General features: G+C 39.3%; 1 protein-coding gene across 1 annotated transcript; it reads right to left on the reverse strand.

Annotated features, from left to right (window-relative positions):
- Positions 1-1,422: 1,422 nt before the first annotated feature.
- On the reverse strand, positions 1,423-2,691 carry HTR1A (5-hydroxytryptamine receptor 1A). Its single transcript, XM_007176046.2, has one exon. It carries the CDS (start codon positions 2,689-2,691, stop codon positions 1,423-1,425), a length of 1,269 nt encoding a protein of 422 aa, XP_007176108.2.
- Positions 2,692-22,914: the final 20,223 nt, after the last annotated feature.

Consider the following 22,914-nt stretch of genomic DNA (forward strand, 5'->3'; position numbering starts at 1 on the left):
CTTCCCTTTTGGAAACCAAAGTCGTGGTTAACTAAGCGTCCTGGACGTCCTGCAGAACAAATCCTGTGTAGTGTTAGGATGCGCTAAACAGACCTATCTCCCTATCCGAAAAGGGCGAGGGGTGGAATTAGGAGGAAAAGAATCTGCTTCTTTTGGATAAACTTGCTCTTTCAGTTTCCAAGGGGGAGTGCCAGCTAGAGCTCGGGCCCACCTGGAAAACGCCACCCCGTGGGACTTGCTGGTCTTTCTGGTCTCTAGAGCTTGGCTGGACCTAGAAGCGCCGGCTTCCGCAAACCTTAACTGTTGTTTACCCTGTCTTCAGCTGGTCCTGGGGCGTAGGCGGAGGGATGGCTCCAGTCGGGATTAGTTTTCAGTGCGCGCGGAGCGCACGCCAGACCTCAGAGAAGGGGGGGAAGGCTCGGGGATTCCCGGCACGTGGCACCCACCCCACCCCCGCTCCCCGCCCCAGCGCGCACAGCGTGGTCGCCGGGCGCCTCCCACAGTAGGTAAGTGGCGATGCCAGCCAGTTCAGACTCGCCAGCAACCTGTAAAAACAGAAGTCCGCTCTCCCTTCCCAATGATTGTCAGTTTCTTTGGTGAGTGCTGACACCAAGGCAGGCAAGGATAAATTCGTTCTGCCTCGCTCTGCCCCACTGGCCCAGCCTTGTACTTCCAGGTCCACTCTAAGAGACAACTTCCAGCCACTTGTTTTGAATCCAAGAAAACAAAGCATGGGGCTGTTCCCGGGAGAGTTACTCTGGGAGTCTGCACCAGGAGGCGGAGATTCCCGGGGACACCTTAGGCACCGGGAAAAGCAGACCCTCCCAGATTTCCCGACTAGCAATTTAGTGCATAGGGACTGGCGAGGGCATAAAGGGAAGATGGAAAAGGAAATAAGGGATGAGACCGCAAAAACAGTGAACGTTTCTAGGGCAAGAAGGCGGGGCGGGGATGGGGTTGCTGGGGAACGAAGCAAAGTCCTGAACCTTAAGTTCAAGTAGTAGCAGTGAGGCGATCAGGTGGGAGCCTTTAGTGGGCGCGGCGGCTGGGTGTACACTTTCTTCTTCTGTGTGGACTTTTTGCCTTGAACGGCTAAGGCTTAAACTTCCGCCGCGAAGATTTGGGGGCAGAAGAGGGAGGAGGCAATTGCTGGAATCAAAACTGATTCCCAGACCAAAGTTTGAGCCAAGGTCGCCTCTCACAGACTCTAGAAGTTTCCCAGACTCTCTTGCCCCGCGGCTGTAGCCTCTTTGCACGGGGCTCCCTCCTTCCCCGCTGGGAATAGAGGGCTGGGGGAGGGGGAGGGGGTCTGGAAGCAGCGCGCGGAGCAGCTGTGAATGTTAGAGGAAAAGTAGCAAAGGTTTTGATTCCAGAGGGCTAGGGGAGGCAGGCTGGGTGGGGTGGGCCTACGCGGCTCCATCATCATCGGCGGCAGAACTTGCACTTGATGATCTTCTTAAATGCGTTTTGGAAGTCCTTGTTGAAGTAGGCGTAAATGACAGGGTTGAGCAGAGAGTTGGAGTAGCCCAGCCAGTTGATTATGGCGCCCAACAGGGTGGGCATGTGGCAGCTGCTTTCGCAGAAGGGCAGGACCAGGGCCACGATGAAGAAGGGCAACCAGCAGAGGATGAAGGTGCCCATGATGATGCCCAGCGTCTTCACCGTCTTCCTCTCGCGGGCCAGGGCCATCTTACGCTTGGCCTCGGCGTTGCGCTCATTTTTCTTCTCGAAGGAGGCGGGGACGCAGGGGGCAGCACCGGCCTCGCTGGGCAGCGGCAGGTGCTCTTTGGAGTTGCCCACCCGGTGCACTTCGATCACCTCCAGGGCGGCGCCTTCTTCGCCCAGCCTCACGGCTCCATTGGCGCACGGAGCCCCTGTTGCCTTGTTCTCCATGCCCTGCCTCCAGTCTTTGCTACCCGGCTCACCATTTACGCTCTTTCTGGGCTGCGGGGCTGGCGACGCCCCAAGGCGGTTGTTGGCTACCTTCTTCTCCTCCTTCTTGACTGTCTTGCGGATGCGGAATCGCGCGGCTCGGAAAATGCGCCCGTAGAGAACCAGCATGAGCAGCAGCGGGATGTAGAAAGCGCCGAAGGTGGAGTAAATAGTGTAGCCGTGGTCCTTGCTGATGGTGCACGCGTCGGGGTCCGAGCGGTCTTCCGGGGTGCGCCAGCCCAGCATGGGCGGGATGGAGATGAGGAAGCCAATGAGCCAGGTGAGCGAGATGAGTGCAGCTGCGCGCCGGGGCGTCCTCTTGTTCACGTAGTCGATGGGGTCTGTGATGGCCCAGTACCTGTCCAGCGCGATAGCGCACAGGTGCAGGATGGACGAGGTGCAGCACAGCACGTCGAGGGCGATGAACAGGTCACAGGTGACCTGTCCCAGAGTCCACTTGTTGAGCACCTGGTACAACGCGGCCATGGGCAGCACCAGCACCGACACCATGAGGTCTGTGACGGCCAGCGAGCCTATAAGATAGTTCGCCACGTTCTGCAGGGAGCGCTCCAAGGCGATGGCGGCCACCACGCACGCATTGCCCAGCACCGCGCAGAAGATGAGCGTGCCCAGCAGCAGAGAGGTGATCACTTGGTAGCTGAAGGTCACGTCGGAGATGCCAGTAGCGTTGGCGTGTGTCCCGAAGGGACCCTGGGACGACGTGGTGTTGTTGCCCTGCAAGGGGCTGAGCACATCCATGCCTGCGCGCCCGGCAGGGGAGGGGGAGGGGAGAAACAGCTGCGCCAGGATCCCCGTCGCCCCTCCCCCTGGGGTCTTCCGCCCCTCTTTCCTGGGGAGTTTCAACGGGGGAGGGGATACAGGGACTCAAGCAGGAAGTTCTTACTGCTCAGGCGAAGGCATCTCCGAGGAGCAGCTAGCTTCTAGGCGCTCCCTGGGCTCTCGTAGTCCAGCGCGCTCAGGGACTCCAGCTGGGAAACGAATTGGCTGGAGAACAGCTCCGGGATCTCCGGGCGGCGGAAAGGTGGCTGGAACGTTTGTCTCTCGCTGTCCATTTTATTTTGCCGCTGCCTAACTGGCTGCCAGACCCGGAGTCTCCCCACCAGCAACGAATCTCCAATCTTAGAAGTATGTGGAATAGAGAAACACCGTCCTCCACAGTCACTCTGTAACCCTCCTCTCCTTGCTTCTCTCCCTCCCTCTCTCCCACTCTCTCCTCTACTCTCTTCTCTTTCTCTTAAGCCTCCTCTCTCTTTCCCTTTCTCCCACTAGTTTTCCCTTTCAGTCTCCCTCTCCCTTCTCACTTCCCTTTATCTCCCCGGTGTTGCTCCGACAGCCAGTCTCCCTCCCTCCTACGCTAACCCTCCCCTCCCAACACTTCCCCAACCCCGAGTGCCTCTTTCCCCTGGTTCCCCGCCCTCCTCTCCCTCTAGCTCAGCCTCTTTGCGTTCAAGTCCCTTTTTGTCGACCGAGACTCAGAACTAGCTTACACACACCCGATCCGCCGGTCAGACCAACATTACAACAAATAACTCCGCCTCCCACCCGGCCAAACTCGAGGGAAAAAAAATCTAACCACGTAAATTGCTTCATATTTCTGTCAAATTCTTAAGGAGAGTCAGCATCACAGAGTGGCAATAGGAAATGAGAAAAGGAGACACGCGGAGCCTGAATGGGGAGGTGGACAGTCCTGGGTCAGTCTGTAAATTATTACTAATTCATGGAAAGAAAAGGGAATGTGTCTTAGCTTTTTAAAAATCACCCCCGTTTATCATTGCACAGTCCAGCCTGTCTCCTTTGGGGAGGATATTGCCTCTGCCTTTTTTTAACCTTGAGGAATTGAGGGAGAAAGTAATTATAAAGAACCGGTCAAAGGACCGGTAAACAGCTGCATCTCAAAGTGAAGAAAAAAATCAATTCGGTATGTACTCTACACACACACACACACACACACACACACACACACCTGCCTTTTCATCTCTATTGCGTTTTTAATTTCAGTGAACATTGCCATTTCCCACAGCTTCGCAGCAAGTAAATTTAGGGAAGGGAATTTTTTGGTCTTTGTGTTATAAATGAGGTCGGGCATTTTTATGGCCTTTTGCTTTTCTAACCAGAGTTTGCAGGCCTCTAGGGAGAACTTAGTGGAATCCCTGGTCGCTGGCTGCAGAGTTTTTCATGGGCTCCGAAACTGGGTTCAGCACCTGGGACAGCTCTAGGCAATGAGGGGTATGTCGCCACCTTCCGGCAAATGCTTTAGAGCGCCATCTATAAACCCTTGTCTTGCAGAAAATAAGCAGATATTGAGGAAATCCCACAACTTCAAGAAAGAAATCGACGGTTACTAAAAGAAAAGTAACTTCGAGTTTTCTATTTTTTCTCCTCTTTTCTTCAAAAATTTCTTTGTGTCATCTTTTGCTCTTTATCCTCTATATCAAGCCTATATTTTCTAGCTCTTTTTTGAAAGCCTGCAGCATTTGTCATTCACAAGTTCTATCTAGAAATACAATTTTAATAGACCTAGGCAAACACCTTCACTTGTGTTGCTTTTGTGCTAACAAAGGCTGAACTTTGGAACTCATACATTTGCACACATTCACCAATGGGGGTAAAAACAATATTGGATTTTCCAAATGGGGATGACTTAAAATAGAAGATAAAGAGACTGTTATGGGTTGGTTCTAAGCTGTTTCCTTTACCAAGAAAACCAAATTTAATCCCACTTGCACCTAGATAAAGAATGGGATTTCTAATCCACTAGAATAGCATATAACAAACTTCACTTATACATTCTGATTACATGACTGAAGTAAAGGAAAAATACAGAATGCAGTCCCAAAAGTAGATGACTCTAGATAACAGGCACAGATTCACTGCAGATAGTCTTAATATTGTGTTCAAATTTGAGCTCTAAATTCTCCAAGACCAAACAAAAGAGCAGTCACGAAAGCATGAAAGAAAATCTAGTTGGGCCGATGCACGCTGTAGAACAATGTGTTTCGAGATCAATTGTTTTACAACACAGTGCTGGGCACAGTTCCCACTCAATCATTTCAACATGCCACAACAATGAACCTGACATTTATAATGATTCATGGCATTGAAAAGAAAGAGATAAGTATACATGTCGATACTGGCTACAGACTCTGAAGAAATCTTTTAAAAATTTGTGAAGGTACTCATTCTCCCTTTTAAAATCTCCTCACAAATACAGAACTAAGTAACTGTTAAAATACAGTAGCAGTTCCAAAAATTTTAATAGGAAAATAATTAAAATCTGGATTCTCCAAAGATAAAACTTTGGAAATATAGGTGATAACATAAACAAAGGGTAAAATAAAAGAAATTTGAATTTTAAAAAATATTTACATGTCAAGAACAAACTTGAATACGAATTTTGTCAAATTTAGCACATATAAACATAGTGTAAGTCAGTAAGTATGTCAGTCAGCAACTGTGCATTCATTATTATTAAACCCAAATTGTTTAATAACTGACAAGTTTATTTTTCCTTTTTTAGAAAGCTAAAATGCTGTAAATCTAGTGTTAATATTTATAAGATCTGGCATTTGCTATTCTGCTTTAATATTCTACGACACTGCTTTTTTTTTATTCAAGTTGAAAAAAACTCTCAAGTAGCTCATGTTTTTCTTAGAAATAATGTACATAATATTTCAAACATTTCATTTCAATAAGAATGTATAGGCACTCTTATGAATAGAAGTATAAAAGGATATGCAGCCCTATGGTTCTACAACCTTCAAGTGAATAGATAATTATGTAAAACTTTTTATTAAACTAATAATATTGTGATATATATGAAAAGCACAATGATGTTACAGTTCTTCATGTTCACACTTTGCCAGTTCTTCTATGCTTAACCCTTAACGATACAGAATCCCGGATATGCCAGAAGAAAATGGTGCAAACTGAAGATCCTGGATAAAGAGTTAAGCTCGTGTTCTTCAAGGCCTCTGAAATTATCCTAAAGAAAAACTAACCTTAAAGCGAATATTACTGATGACATCATTTGAAAACAAAGCTTCCAGTCATTCTGCTTTTATTTCTTGTTTGAATTTACTAGATGCAAGTATAAACTTGTCAGTTATGGATCTGGAGTATGATGCATCATCCATCATGTGAAATTTCTCTAAAATAGGTTATGGGAGATAAAGATTTTTAACATCTTTACAGGAAATTTGATACAAGCCAAGCATTTCAATGTAGTTCTTTGACCAGGGACATAAGATTAAAAAGATGTTAGGCTGAAGTTTTGCTGTGCACCTGACTGTCTTATCATTGCTGAAAGCTCAGTAATGTTTGGGTCTTCTCAATAATTGATATGTTCATCCATAATCCCAAATTATGGCTGATTTTTGTATTAATGAGGAAATAACCTACATAATAAAGAATTGAAATTTTGCTTAAGAGATTACAGAAGTAATTTTTTAAAACTCCTATTTTAAAAAGGTTTTATATTTTTAAGTAATTAAAACTAGGATAGATTATTTTTTTAATTAAACATATTCTGAATTTTATTCACCCCAATCTTCAAATACTAAAGCAACAAGGCAATTGTAGATTTTACAGAACTGTGAATTTTCTACTGGAATTTGTTAGGGGAAAAAAATACTTCAAGGAGAAATTGTTGCTTAGATAATTTAGGAAGTGTGGTCTTCTGATTATCGGCAAGAATTAACTGGTCCTTAATAAGAAATGCAACCAAAATGCAAGAGAAAAAATTCTCCTTTAAAACTGAGCACAGTTTTTTTGTTTATCTAATTCTCACCCTCCACCTTCCTCAGATGGTATCGTTACTTAGCTGCTATTTCTACATGACAGACACTTCTCCGAGACCCAGAACCACACTAAGTTTTCAGTGGCAAAACACAAGTGATAGATGCCTCAGTCTCTGCTCCTGGAACTGTAAGGTTGATTTGGTTCATTTAACATACATGTTGAAAACACACCACGTAGAGAGTGAAAAAAAAAAAAACAAACAGTAACATGTATTCGCTAGGTGTGTGACCTTGGGCAAATTAATTAACCCTCTTGTTTCCTCAATAGTAAAATGGGTGTAAAATAGACTTGTGAAGATTAAGTGATTTAATACACTTTGCTGGCCCATAAAATAAAAAACACTCAGTAAAGGTCAAGCCATAATAGTAGTAATAGTGATGCAAAGTAATAATATTAATTCTCTCTCTACTGATAATTGTTGAGAAGTGCAGAGAAAGAGAATTAGGTAGGCTTAGTGAAAGAGCAAGTGCTTGAAAAAAAAATTAAGGCCCTTTCAGGTGAGGATTTATTTTGAAAACAATTTGCACATGGATGTGTTACCAAACTAAACTTGGGTCTGCTACCCCCACTACATGCAGCAAATACAATCTACTGATACCAGGTTGTGGTGAAGGAAAATAGAGCATTTATTGCAAGGTACCCAACGTGGAGCTGACCAAGGAGACCCAGCACCTCCTGCTCAAAAGACCCGAACTCCCCGATGGCTTTCAGGGAAGGGTTTTTAAAGACAGTATGAGGGAGAGGGTTGCAGGGTGCCTGATCAGTTGGTAGACCTTCTGATTGGTTGGTGGTGAGGTAACCGGATGGTATTTCTGGAGTCAAGATCATCAACCTTCTGGTTCTAACCGGTCTGGGGTCTATGTGCTGGTGGTCAGTAGTTAACTTCCCCCGCCTGGTGGGGATTTTAGTGTCTGCAAAACAACTCAAAGATATGGCCCAGGATATTATCTATAGCTCTTACAGAGGAGCTAAATGTCCTTGACTTTGTTTTATGGCTAAACGATTATTATTTTATCTTGCTTGACTGTTTTCCTTTGTTTCTGCATTTTCTCACTTCTGTGATTAAATCTGGTCACTGGAACTTGGGAAGGCCTAAGACACTAAAGCGTTTCTACAAACAAGAGGCAGGGGACATGGCAGGGTCTGTCCCCTACTCAGTTTCAGATGTGGCATTCTCCCTGTTCTTTAAATTATTTGGTAAGCTTCCAATTCTTTGGAAAATTCTGAGTATGAGACAAGTGAAGAAAGATGTGGCCTCTGCATTCTGGAACTTCTTGACTTAAATCAGAAGTTATTGGGAATTCCCTGGTGGTCCAGTGGTTAGGACTCTGCTGTTTCACTGCCAAGGGCCCGGGTTCAATCCCTGGTGGGTGAACTAAAATCCCGAAAGCCATGCAGTGAGGCAAAAAAAAAAAAGTTATTGGGCGTGGTGATGAATATGTCAACAAATGTTCAGTAATCACTGAGGAAAAGGAGTCTGCTCTTCTCTGGGAGCTCAACGGTTTGTTCAAAAACATAAATCAATAATTGAAATTCATAGACCCCAATAAAATGTTTAAAGTACAGCAAAACCCAAAAGGCAGTATTTTTGTCGTAGGAAATCATCAGATTAGAGTGACAGGTGTTAATAAATGTGCTTTCCTGAGCACACTTCCTCTCTACTGCTCTCTTTCTGACAATATTTTCATGGCTCACTTCTGAAAGGATAAGAGCATAGTTAAGATGAGAAAAGTGTTTGGAATATTAGCTCAGTATTTCCTGTTAGTCTAAGGATAGTTGGAAATTAAATTCAGTTTAATAATTATTTGAAACAAGATTTAATTACTGCATTTAATCTAACAATAATTGGGGGTAAATACGCACATTTTACTTTGTTTTGACAAATAAACTTTTTTGTTATAAAGCTAAAACCAATACCCAATACATTATTTTAATCTTGTTTTAAAACATGCTACTTATATAAAAACAACAATTGTGGTTACAAAATATGAGTCTATAACTGTGCCATCTGTCCTGTTGAAACAGTAATTTGTTAGTTGGGAGTAGTGGCTCAGGGCCACAGTTCTGGATTCAAACACCTATGCTGCCATTTACTAGCCTTGAATTTTTTCTTAATTTTTTCCATTTTTTACATTATATGAGTTACCAAAAATATAAAGAATGATATAGTATAAATAATAAATACCTATATACTTAAGAAAAATTTATGAAAAAGAAGAGTATGATTCCATAAAGTTCTCTTTACTCTTGAATTTAGTGTTTATCATTCCCATGAATGACTTTATACTTTTACACCATATGTACATGTCATTAAGCAATATAGAAATGGTATCATTCTCTATGTATTCTTCTGCAACTTCCTTTTTTTGCACGACATTATCTTCGTGAAATACATCTGCATTGGTACAAGCACCTCTAGTTCATTTATTTTCACTACAGTGTAGATTTAAATTTTATGAATAAAGCCACAAATTATTTATCCATTCTCCGATTAGTGAACGTTTAAGTCTTTTCCAAACATTTGCTTTTATAAATAATACTGCTGTGAGCATTAATGTGTATATCGCTTTTTTTTAAATCCATGTAATTTAGAGTAAACTGGATTACAGTGTAGTGCTTTTCAAACAAAGCATATGGGGATCTTGTTTAAAATGCAGATTTTGACACTGTAGGTATGGAGTGAAGCCTAAGACTCTGCATGTCTGCCAAGTTCCCAGGTGACACTGATATTGCTGATTCATAGACCATACTTAGAGTAGCAAGGATCTAAGCATCCAGAAGTGGAATTATTGGATCCTTTGATATGCCCAGATTCAACTTTAGTAGATATAGCCTAATTCTTCTCCAAACTGGTTGTGTAAAATCTCATAACCACTTTTGTAGGTTGAATTGTGTCACCTACAATTCATCCTTTTTTATCCTACAAAAGGATAAAGGACTCAGTGTCTATGACTGTGACCTTATTTGGAAATAAGATCTTTGCAGATGTAATTAAGTTAAAAGGACGTCATAAAGGATTAGGGTGGGCCCAGATCAAATGACTAATGTTCATATAAATTGAAGGAAATTTGGACAGACACACAGGGAAAGAACACCATCTGAAGACAGAGACAGAAATTGGAGTTATGCTGCCATAATCCAAGTAATGCCAAGGACTGTTGACAATCACCAGAAGCTTAGACAAACAATGGAATCTCCCCCAGAGCTGTCAGAAAGTTTGTATCGGGCCAACAATTTCATTTCAGATGTTTAGCTTCCAGAATTCTGAGACAATACATTTCTGTTGCTTTAAGCCACCCAGGTTGTGGTACTTTGTTATGGTGTCCTGAGGAAACTAACACAATCACTAAAAATGTGTAAGTTCCCATTGCTTCATCAAGGTTGAGTGTTGTTTCAAGTTTCTTCACTGTGAGTTATTTATTCTTATATTTGCTTACTTTTAAACTGGGTTCTTTGGGATTTTTTTGAACTTACTACTTTTTAAAATCCATTATCTATTAGGGGTATTCATCTTTTATCATTTGTATTATTGGAAATATTTTCTTTCAATCTTTGGCTCACTTTTTAAAAGTGTCTTTTGATGAATTTACATTTTTCAGTTTAATGTAAATAAATATTTCTTTGTTCTGTGATTTTCTGTCTTGTGTAAGAAATCTTTGTCTACTTTGAGGTTATAAAGATACCAGCCAACATTTTTTTGAATTTCATATTTAGTTGGTGAATTCACCCTAAATTTGGCTTTTGAGTGTATTGTGTGAGGTAGGAATGCAGGTTAATTTTTACCGTAAGAATAAAAAAATTACCTAGTACTATTCATTTAATAGTCCATCCTTTCTCCACCTGATATACAGTCTCTTCTGTCATACATCTTGTTTTTGTATACTGGTGAGTTTACTTTTGGGTTCTCTATTCTCTTCCATTGATCTGTTTGTCTATTTCTGTTCCAAAAATACAGTGTCTTAATTTTTACAATAAATTTGATATGTGCTAGATCATCCTCTTTACTTTATTCTTTCTTAGAAGTTTCTTGGCAGTACTTAGCCTTTTACTGTTACATATTAATTTTGAATCAACTTTTCCATCCCACCCCCATATGTATACTTAAAATTGTGGAATTTTATTGGAATTGTATTGAAATTATGTGATAGCTCCTAAAGAACAGACATCTTTATGTTATTGGATCTTTTTATCCAGGAATATGATGTAACTTTTCATTTATTTAGTTCTTCCTTTCCTATCGATAAAGTTTTTAATTTTCTCCATTAATGGCATGAACAGCTTGTGGTAGATTTTTTTACCCTAGGTACCTTATTTTGTTGTTATTGTAGTTGTGCTTTTATACATGGTAGCTAATGTGAATGGTATATTTTTAAATTATATTTTCAATTTTTGTAGGTATATAAGAATGTGATTAAGTTATTTGATTGGTTTTACTTCTGTGTACTTGATTAATTTTAATAATCGGTAGATTTTCTTTGCTTTTCTATGTTGACAACTAAATTATCTGCAAATACTACAACAAAACTTTCTTTCTAAGCTTTTTGCCCTAATTACCTTTTTGTTTCCTAATGAACTGGCTAGAACTGCAGTTTAATATGTCAGAGATGCAGGAATAGAGGGTATACTCATCTCATTCATGTATTAGAGAGAATACTTCTAATGCTACGCCACATAGTATATTTCTGAAAGGGATGCTTAGTCAGCTTAAAGAAGTTATATTTCCTATTCTATTCCTTTCTTATACTTGGTTTTAGAATTAAATTACTAATACTGTGTTACTAATACTTTGTTTTAGGTTTTGCATCTAAATCCTTGAGTGAGATTTCTCTATAAGTTTCCTTTCTTATACTGTCCTACTCTGACATCAGTACCAAAATTTATACCAACCTTATAAAAATGAAGTGTGGAGTATTCCCTCATTTTACTATTCTCTGGGATAGCTTTTATAAGACCTCAATTATCTGTTTTTTGACCATTTGGTAAAACTTATCTGTAAGACATTTGGACTTGGTTTTTCTTGATAGGTATGTGTTTAATTCTTGATATCATTTATTTAGTGGCTATATAATAATTCAGAATTAATACTTCTAGAATCAATGTTAAGTTATAGTTTTCTTTTAAAAGTTTTCCATTTTTACTAAGTTGTTTAAATTATCTTTCCTGTATCTACAGTGAATCTCTTGTTTTGATCCTTATTAATTACTTGTGTGAGTCTTTTCCCTTTTATTCTTAATCAGTCAAAACAGTGTTTATTTATTTTACTCAATTCTATTTTATACTTTCCATAATGATTTCCAAATTGTGTAATTTGGAAGCACTCTTCTAAATGCCAATTAAGTGAAGATGTTCTTAGTAATCTTTTGTTATTGGTTTGTAGCTTAATTTCATTGTTGTCAAAGAATGTGAAGTAAAATACATCAATTCTTTTAAAATTTGAGATTGATTTTATTGCCTAGTACATGATCAATTATCAGAAATTTTGCAAGACATGTCATCTCGTCATGATATGCATAGTTCTACTCATATCTTTTTGATCAGGCTTGTTAATTGTGCTGTTCAAAGCTTCTATATCCTTACTAATTTTTGTCTGCTTAATCTGTCAACTTCAACCCTTATCAGAAGTTGATAGATCAAGCAGACAAAAATTAGTAAGGAAATAGGATAGGATAGAGTAACCTCTCACAAAGACAGGAGATTTGTCAACTTCTGATTGTAGTTCCGTCAATATTTGCTTTGTATACTTTCAGGACATAATCATAGGTACATACATAATTACAATTAGTATATATTCCTGCTGACTTAATTACCTTCCTTATCCCTACTACTTTTTGTTGCCTTAAAGTCTATTTTGTCTATACAAGTTCTTTTCTGTATTTGCCTAGTATATCTCATTCCATATATTAATTTTCATCTCTTCTGTGTCTTCAAAGTTTTAAGTGAGTCCCTTGTAAAAATATTATAGTTCTTTTCTTTCCAATTCTGAAAATCTTAGTGTTTTAGTAGGTGAGTTTAGTCTTAATTTTACTATGACTATTTTATGTTTTCATATACATCCTGTCTCATCTATGCTTCTCTTATACCCATTCCTTCTATTCTGCTGACTGAGTTTCAGAATTAATTTTCTTCCTCTATTGTAGAAAGTTCTGTATTCTAGTCATGACCTTCCTTAATATTTTAACATGAATAAACAACTTAAAGTATTATTTATGATTTTCACTACCTCTAAGCACATATAAGTACCTTTAAACACTTTAATTCAGATCATCCCTATCCAAGGTACAGTTGTGAAGTAATTAGTTTTATCAAGATTTCTTAATTAGACATGATTATTGTTATACAGTCAATATTTGCTTATGTTTGCTCATGTGGTTACTAAATTTATTTGATCATCATTCCTTTTTTTTTAACATCTTTATTGGAGTATAACTGCTTTACAGTGTTGTGTTAGGATCATCATTCCTTCTTGCATCTCAGATATTTCTTCTGGGATTATTTTCCTTTAGCTTTAAAAATACTCTTTAGAAATTCCTTTTATGAAGTCCTATTAGTGGTAAGCTCTCCTAGTATTTTATTGACTGACATGTTTTTATTTCACCGTCATTTAACTACATACATAATTCTAGGTTGATGCTTTTATGCTTCTCAGAAGTGGAGGATATTTTAATATTTTTTGCCTTGCATTGTTGCTATTGATGAGAAAACTTCTGTTTGTCATTATGTATAATCTTCCTTTTCTCTAGGGCTGCCTTTAAGATCCCGGGTTTTTAGTTTTTACTGTGTTCTGCAATTTTACCTCAGTTTGTCTAGAAGCAGATTTTATTTCAGTTTTCCTGAGATTTATTTTGCTTCCTGAAATTAAGGATTCATAATTTCCATTATTTATGGAAAATTCTAATTCATTCATTCACCATTAATTTAACAAATACTGCCTTTCTCTCATTCATTCTATTCTCTCCTTCTGAAATTCTAAATATACTAAAAGAATTTCTCCTGTCTTCCATGCCTCTTAATTTCTCTGTCATATTTTCTATTTTTCCTCCTGTGTTATATTGTGGTTAATTTCTTCATATCTATCTTCTAGTCTATAAATTCTCTCTTCAGTTTTGTCTAATATACCGAAGAATTGGTTAAATCCTTTGTCTTCAATTTCAACTATATATTTTACTTTCATGAGTTTTGTTTTATTTTTCTAATGTAGCTAGTTATTTTAGTAGACCTTTTTTTCTTGCTCGTTTGTAATTTTATTATTTCTGTTAGCATTTTAAGCACATTTGCTTTATATTCTGTCTCTGATTACTCCAATATCTGTAACCCCAGTTGTCTAATTCTTTCTTGCTGAGTCTCACTCATGCTAGCTTGGTTACTATTGTGATTGGTGATTTCATATTGTGAATTTATATTTGACCAATCTCTGTTTATGGGAATCCTGAGAATCTTGGTTCAATGGACATTATCCCAGGAATATTTGTGTTTCCTTCTGTTATATACAACAGTAGACTTATTATCCTATGTGAGGGCATCATTTATGACTAGGTATTATCAGAGGAGCATTTATCCCTGTGTAGGATTCAAGCCAGGCAGACACATTGTGTTTACTGAAGCTCTTTGAGTATTCTAGCTTTCTGTAGCTGTCTCCATTCCCACCCCTCCTCCCCCACCACCACACCATCTTTTATATGCCTTAGGAGTTGTTCTGTTTCATTGAAGAGACATTAAAACTTCAGGATTTAGGTACCATTGATCAGCAAATGTCTCTAAGATATCTATAACTTCAGTGCTAGATTATTACTCTGGCTTTTGTTCCTGTCATTTTGGGATACTGAAGATTCTCCTTAATTTCTTGAGAGCTCAGCTCTGCCTGTTAGTTTTAACTTATCTATCGTCCTTTAGTATTTTGCAGTGGGAAAATTTTTTGAATACAGAGTCTGCAAGATTTACCAAAAGAAGATAGAAATATTTCTATTTTATTAGGTTGCATTTGGATTAAATAAGAAAATGCAACTAAAGAACTTATCAGAGTTCCTTATATCTTATGTGTTCAATCAATGTTAGTAAAATGAAAATTTTAATTAATTTTCCAAAATATTTTCTATTTTGGGCTTTCTTCATCTTTTCCATTTATGTGAAATATACCTGTCTTCCAAAAAGAAAAGAAGTGTAAATTCCTATGCATAAATAGTAACTAGAATTTTTATGTTTTATATTTTGTATTTTAACAGATAAACATACATAAATTATTTAATGTAAAATAAGTATGGGGAAATTATACTAAATCACAGTGTTTGAGTTTATAGTCAATTACTTAAAAATTCTGTGGAAAAGAACTTCTTTAAACTAAACTAAAATTAGTCAAAAATTGCTGTTAACATTTTATCAAATGTAACTTCTTACTTGAAATTATCCAAGAAATAACATTTTGAAAAGTTGTTTAGAGCTCATTGTTAGCAGTGTTTATTTTTAAAGTGAATGATATCTATCTTCTAAAATTATTATATTCTTAGTTTCCAATTCCACTTTGAAAACTAAAAATAAATAGCATTTTTAAAGCATGAGCCAACCAGCACATCTTTCTATAATTTTTATTGTGAATGAGAAGGCATTTATCACAGACCCATCACTTAATGGGAAACAAAACAAAAACAAACAAAACAATGATTCTCTAAAGACATAAATATTCAAAATATCTACTTCTGTTAGAGAGATGTAGATGAGAAGATGAGTGTGCCGTAGTATCTGACTGTTACTAAATGTAGTGTTGATATAATTTTAATGTCAAACACAATAATACCAATCTTTTTCTGTAAGAAACCTAAAATTGAAATTTGCCTCCAGACTAAGTATCTCTTTGTTTTGGTTTATTTTTGGATTTTGCAGCTTTTCCAAATTGGGAAACACAGCTGGGCTTATTAATATACAGAGGCATTTTAATTGAAGAAGATGAGTATCATCATGTGCAGTTCTGGATCTCTTCCTCTGGACTTCATAGCCAACTGCTCCATCTTCAGTAGAAAGAAATGGAATCAAGTGCCAGTATCTGGGATTAAATATTTTGGCTTCTAGCTCATGGCTTGCATAATATAATAACAGTGGTAGCCAACTTGATTGAGTGTTTACTATAAGCCTAACTCTATACTAGCCCTTTCCATACAATGTTTTATTTAATCTTCACAGCCTCAGCCTGTTCAATTTTTCAAAAAAACAAATGGAGGCCTAGAAAGGCCTTTTGCTTGTTTGTTTCTAAAACACTTGAATACAGTGAGAAAATAGAATTTTCTACCCTGGAGAAATACTTCCTGCCTGCAGCTACCTGACCTTAGCAACAGTTGTTGCTCATTTATTCAAGTTCACCAACTGATGAGAAGGTACTGCTCAGCGGTAGGTGAGCAGAGAAAGAGGACAACATAAGTATCCTAGGTAGAAAGCCCAACCCTGCCCTGAAAATATGACTTGAGGGCTGCCTGGATCATTCTTAGTCATCCATCATGTTTTTAGAAAGCAGCCTCTGGTCTCCCTTGGAGGATCCTGGCTACTATCTGGATTAACTGCCTGATTACTTCCTCAACATCCCCTTTCTGACTCTCTGTCGATTTATATAGCAGATTTCAAAACGGTAAGGGACTGCAGAACTCACCAAACCCACTTAACCAATTTGCAGAAAAGGAAACTGAGGGTCTTCATAGTTATTTGCCGTAGATCACACAATGGATGCCTCATATTAGCCTGACTGCATCAGTTAAAAGACTCCTAACATTATTATCCAGGTTTCAACCTTAACTGCTACCGGCTCCTGTTGAAGATTTCCAAAACTTGGAACAGACCAAAGAAATTGAAGTTTGTGTTCAATTACCTCTATCTTCCTTCCTTCATCTCTTTATTCATTCACACAACAAGCACATATTGTATGTCTGCTATGAGCCAGGCAGTACACCACCCACTGAGAATATAAAACTAGAAAGATAGAGTCTTTGTCTTTGCCTTAACTCATGTTAAGCATGAGTGAAGCATGTTCCCTGGCCACACTAAGTGAAGCCTCATCCAGGAATAGAGAATATCCAGGCCTAGTCACACTTTTCCCAACAACCTGCTATGTTTATTGAGTACTTACCATTTTTTTCTAGGCTTTTTGTACATAACGATTAATAGGACCTACAAGTATTCTTGCACTCAGTCACTTTATACTGAAACTAGTAGAAACAAACTATAAACAGGTGAAGAAACAAACAAATAAGATAATTGCAGGAGCTGGTAATGTTATGAGGAAGATAAAATTGAGTAAGGATGGGGGAATGACTGAAGTGGTCTATGCTTGTGGGGTTGGTGAGGAGAGCTGCTCTGAAGAATTGACATTTAAGTTGAGACTCAAATAATACAAAGAGGACAGCCATTCAAAGATCTCATTGGTGGTGTATTGCAATAATGTATTGATCATCTCAGCCTTTGGGCCAGCAGGGCAGAGCCTGAGGCAGCAAAGGCCCTGACCAGTCATCTGTAGTGGTCAATAGTCTCCTCTCTTTACTCCAGTGTGTTGTAAAAATGTTACCATTTTCTGTATGTTGCATGATATGAAGAGCATTGGGAAGCACTATTCTTGTTGAAGAGAAAATCCAAGTAGAAGAAAAGCAAAGGAGATTGAGCATGGTGTGCTGGGTAACTAAAAGAATAGAGTGCACAAAAGGGAAAATGAGGGGAGAATGAGGTCAGAGAGTGGGCAGGAGCCTTGGTATGGATGTAAGGATGAAAAGTGGATGGATATAAAAGTTATATTTGTCTATTTCCAAAAGGAATTAGATACATTACTATGTTAAAATACATATTAAATAGGATAATCAAAATACATATTAAAAAGAAATGTTGAAAATAATACAAAGAGTGGAGAGAGAAAATTTTATCTGGAGCCTAGTGTGAGCACTAGAATGAACTAAAATTCAAATTACCTAAAATTAACACTGAGTATTAAAACTAGTAGCTGAAGTCTAAAGTAAAACATCTTGGACCATGTAATTTTCTTTGTCTCATTACAGGAAACATGAACTTGCATTAGGAGATAATAGACTTTTTCTTGACACCCAAAAGGAAGAAATGTATTGCAAGGTTCATTACCAAGTAGTTTAGCAAATTATATATTCCTTGCCATCTTGCATAAGTTTAGGAATATTTCTAAATGTCATTTCATGAAAACTAAAACCTAAAGTTTCATCTTAGTGAAGGCATTTCATCAGAACCTGAGTAGTTGATAGATACAGATATCTCCACGTACATTGTTTTCTGGTGATGAAACCTGATTAAATTTGAGTCTGCTTGCCTTCTAGACCTCTCCATACGCCCATGCCTCCACATCATTGCTTACAGTTCCCTCAACCTGGCATATTCTTTCCCATCTTTTGTACCAAAGGAACTCCTACCTCCAGTGCAAACAACACTCAATCCCAAGCCCTTAGTAACTACATAGTAGTTCTCTAGCTTGAAGTGCACCTAGGTAGCTTTTAAAATAGAAAAGTACCACCCCAAACCAATTGAATCAGAATTTCTAGAGAGAAGGGCCCAGGCGTTGACACTTTTTAAGCTCTCCAGGTGATTCTCGTGAGTTAACGAGGTTAGGAATTGCTGAGCTAGGTTAACCCTCCCTCCTACTTAAAGTGGGCTCTAAATAGAGTGTGAAGTTTCACCCTTGCTACTTGGGTCAGATGGGTTTCTCTTGCGAGAGAGGAAAAAATAACTGACCAGCTACAACAGAATGTGCCACAAACACCAAAGTCTTTGTGGTCACCTACCATGGAAGGTAAGTGAGCAATTACCTCCTTGACCTTGTATTTAATGAGAAAAGCTGCATAGAAAATCTGCTTTGGTTCTGGCTTTGCTCAAAAGCTGTACAGGAATAGATATTTCAGTGAGTCCTTTTCATCTTCTCATTGAGAGAAGAGGAGAAAATATTATAGAAAGATTTTAGAAGGGAACAAATTAAAGTGACTCTCGAACCTGAGTGTATATAAAAATCACTTGAAGAGCTTGCTAAAAATGCAGACACCCCCTCCACCCAAGCCCCCAAACACTGCTGATTCTGATGGAGTAGTTCTGGGGTTGGTCCTAGGGATCTGTATGTTTAACAAGCCCCCTAAATGATTCTGAGGCCAGCAGACCACAGGCCAATGGGAAATAGGAGTTTACAAAAAGCTACCCCATTTTACTGCTGTATAAATATTCCTTCCTGACTCTCACAAAAACTCAAGGGCCCTTTGACCACTATTGAAGGGAAAGAGAATTAAGAAAATCTAAGTTTGCAGGCAAATTTTAAAGACCACAGCAGAGTCATGCCAGCTGAAGTAAGAGGACAGTAGAGAGAAAAGAAGCTCAGGCAGCAAATGGAGACAGCTGGGGAGTGAGGGCGCCGGCGTTAGAAAAGTACTCAGGCGGGGACGCCGGATCTGGGTTGGAGAAAAGAAACGTGCTGTCAACTGGAGCAGATTCTCTGTGGTGAGCAGGCTGGAAGATAATGTCCCAGCTGCTCTTCTGGAAGTCAGATGTAATAATCCTGCCCTTCTTAAATGCAAACTCTGCTAATCAAGCTGTGAAAAATATACTAACTTTGGTCTGCTATTGTTGGCCGAAGGCTAATTTGGTCATATCCTGGGGCTTCAATTCTCACATCCCTATCAGAAAGAAACTGCTTCAAGTTTAGGAAATGTGAGCCTCAGGAAGTTCACTTAGAAACACACACCAGCCTCTATGTGAGGCAGAGAAAACAGGGGGAGCAACCAGCAGCCCGGCTCCTCTAGCAAAGCCACAAGATAGATCGTAGGTTTCCAGCACCCGTTCTCTCCGTTGGAGTCAGCAAAAAGTAACAGAATACAAAGTGTAATAAACCATAGCATGCCAAATACATAACTATTTATTTTTTCGTTCATTGCCTCATTTGTTTATCCATCATTTATTCTTTCATTCCAAAAATATTTTTAAACATTACATGTATTCCCTTTTAAGCTATCTGAGACAAAGAATTAGGTGCAAGTAATGTCTTTGGGAGGTGATACCAAGGAACAGAAGTGAGAAAATGGAAAGAGAGGGAAAGGTAAAGGAAAGCTAATGAATGTAATGGCATATTACGGAGGACATCACTGTGGGCAATGGAAACTCAGTTCTGCTGGGACTGTTTTCTGGAATTGTCCTCTAAAGGATGGTAGGATGAAACAGTTATCTGAGGGTTCCAGTCTCCCATGATGCAACGTTAGTCTATGGTGTTAAATTCCACTCTTCTAAGCTCCACATGCCTGAAGGTTAAGGAAGCCCCACCCTTTACCCCTTCCAGTGTCCCAAGGTCATGGAGGAATCAGGGCAAAGAGCAAGGTGAGAGACTGTCAGCCTAAGTGAGTTGAAGCTTGCACAGACTTCTTCTCACTGCCCTCTGGAAGCTAAACTCACAGGAGAAGCCAAGAGGAAGTTAGTTGGAACTTGGTATGTGCCTATTGCAATATGTCAGGCTCTGCTATGGTGCAAAGATGAATAAATCATGTTCTCTGCCTTCTACGTGTTCTTGGCCTTGTAAGGGAGAGAAACATAAAGAAAAATCATTCAGTATGAAAATTCTGTAGTAATGATAGTCAGAAAGCTTTACCAGAAAAAGAGGAAGAAATTAGTTGGTAGAGGAGAGATTTGGAGAAAGGAAGGAAGCCATAGAGAAAGGTAAAATGGAGGGCTTCACATAAATGTATGCTGAACTTTGAAGGATGAATCATCTATGTGAGCAAGGGAACGATAAAAGAAATGCGTGTTCATTGATAAGAACAAGGTACATTCTGGAAATGGTGTTGAGTACAGTGTGATGAACATGGTGCTTTTGTGAAAGAAGCTAGGGGATGAAGCTAAAGATCTTTTATCCTGAAGGCAGTGGGAGGGCTATTGAAGTTTAAGCAGGAGAGTGACTCAAGGGAGTTGTCTCCATTCCTGGTGAGCATGCAGAAATGATCACATAACTGTAATTCCCAGAGATGTGTTTTCTCATCAAACATTTATGAAGCACACATTAAGTACTGGGGACCACACCAGGTGTTGAGCACACACAGGTGAGTAAGATGTTGTTCTTGCCATCGAGTGGTTCAGTGCTTAGTGATGGGAGTGAGACGACCTTTGCAACACTGCAATCAATGCCATTGTACATCTCAGAGCAGGGAGCTTTGGGAGCACAGGAGAAGGCGCCCTCCATCCAGGCTTTTGGCGTCCCTGGAGACATCCTGGGCAATTAGTGGTGTTCATTTTTCAAAAGTTAGAGGGCTGCAAGCGTTCCGAGGGAGACTGACTAAGGAGGCAGTGTCTCTGGGAAAAATGCAACATGAAACAAATGATGGTAATATGTGGGGGATAGTATGGGCATAGGATGTTTGTGGTCAAGAATACTTTCCTCTTTCCCCTGCTTGCCAGGTTCTGCCTCATCTTCTCCCCTGGCTGGCTTACTCAGCCTTTAGTTTTCAGTTGGAGCATCACTTCTTTCTGGAGGCCTTCCTTGACCCCTCAGGTCTAAGAGATACAAACTAAATGTCCAAACAACTTCACAAATTATTTATCTTTTCTTAGTTGTCTAAAAAAGAAATATGCATGTAAGCAAACAAAACTCTTCAACTTTCTAATTGTGGTAAGGACAGTAAGATGGCTGTTCTCTATGTGCTGAATAAGATTCTGGTCTTGCCACAGTGAACAGTTGCTAAAATAGGAAGGCACACCAAAGTAATATAATTTCTATTTGGAATCCGCAAGATCTCTCTCTCTCTCTCTCTCTCTCTCTCTCTCTCTCTCTCTCTCTCTCTCTCTCTCTCTCTAGCTGTCTCTCTCTCTCTCTCTCTGTCAGAAGTCCAAAGTAGTTTTCAAATCAAAGGCATGATTTTGATTGTCCACACATCTTCATTTTAGGCTCTGCCCCTCAGATCAATCTACTTCTCCCTGCCAGGGGGTTGGTGCCCAAGACAGCAAAATACACTCAGTCGTATCTAGAACAAGGTCTGAGACTCCATGCCCAGGCCCTGTAACACAGCCACTGTCCCCCATGAGCTTCTCTTACTCTGCTCCATTTCCAGAGAAGCTGGTTTCCTAGAAATCAGACTCAGTTTGAATGATTTGAAACATCTGGCCTAGCCACCACCTCTGCACAAATAAATAGCCAAAACAATCAGGAACTACAGTCCTGTTTGTTTCTAATAACAATAATAATAACTAACACAGAGTAAATACCACACACCAAGCACTAAGTGTTTTACATGAATTATTTTTCTACTTTCAACATCTTTATGAGGTAGGTAATATTTTTATACCCATTTTAAAGAAGAGAAAACTGAAGCATTAAGTAACTGACCAAGGTCACACATCTAATAAGCAGTGGAACAATACTTGAGGCCCAAGAAGCATGTCTAGAGGCTATACTCTTAATCTCTCTGCCCTGCTGGCTCTCAAGTTTCCATCTAAGGTCAATCCCTTTTGTCAGTTCACCTCTGACACTCTAGAAGTTACATCTACCACATTGCAACTTCCAGATTCAAAATCACCCTTTCATCTTCTTTCTCTTCCCAGAGCTAAATCTACTTCCTTTGAGACTTTTTCTCAGGAATATATTTCCATCCATCTGGAAATGTTACTGGTAAATGTATTTCCAAGAACCAAGTCATAATTATAATTTTAGCTGTCCATATGGCTATTCTCTACATCGATTCACCTCTTCACTACCCCTTGACCCAAGCCACTTGACAGTTTTCAACTGTGATCTGTATTTTAGCAATAATGCTTTCCTCCCAAGGCAGCAGCATTTCATACTTCACTGGGATCTTGAACACAGCATAATCACTGAGCTACGGTTTTTAACTGAACTGAAGTGACCAGACATCAGGCATCATTTTATTTCTCTTTCACCATCATTTGGTTGTTAGCTAACTTGTCACAGCCAGGGACAGTGTCAAATAGCTCTCAAATTTTCTGCTTTGCCTTTAAAGATAACTACTGTATCTCCTTGCACCCTTAGCCTCAAACTGATACTTTCATTTTGTACTTACATTAAAGAGTTATCAAGGATTTTCCAACATTTGGGAAAGTTTCAGTGCTAACTGGAACTCATCGTTTTGAAGGAAAATCAGTCAATAGCTATGACAAAAGTACATTATATTTCAAACCTCTGAATAAGGAAAATTC

Source organism: Balaenoptera acutorostrata, chromosome 2 (assembly GCF_949987535.1).
Source record: "Balaenoptera acutorostrata chromosome 2, mBalAcu1.1, whole genome shotgun sequence".
Classification (NCBI taxonomy): Eukaryota; Metazoa; Chordata; class Mammalia; order Artiodactyla; family Balaenopteridae; genus Balaenoptera; species Balaenoptera acutorostrata.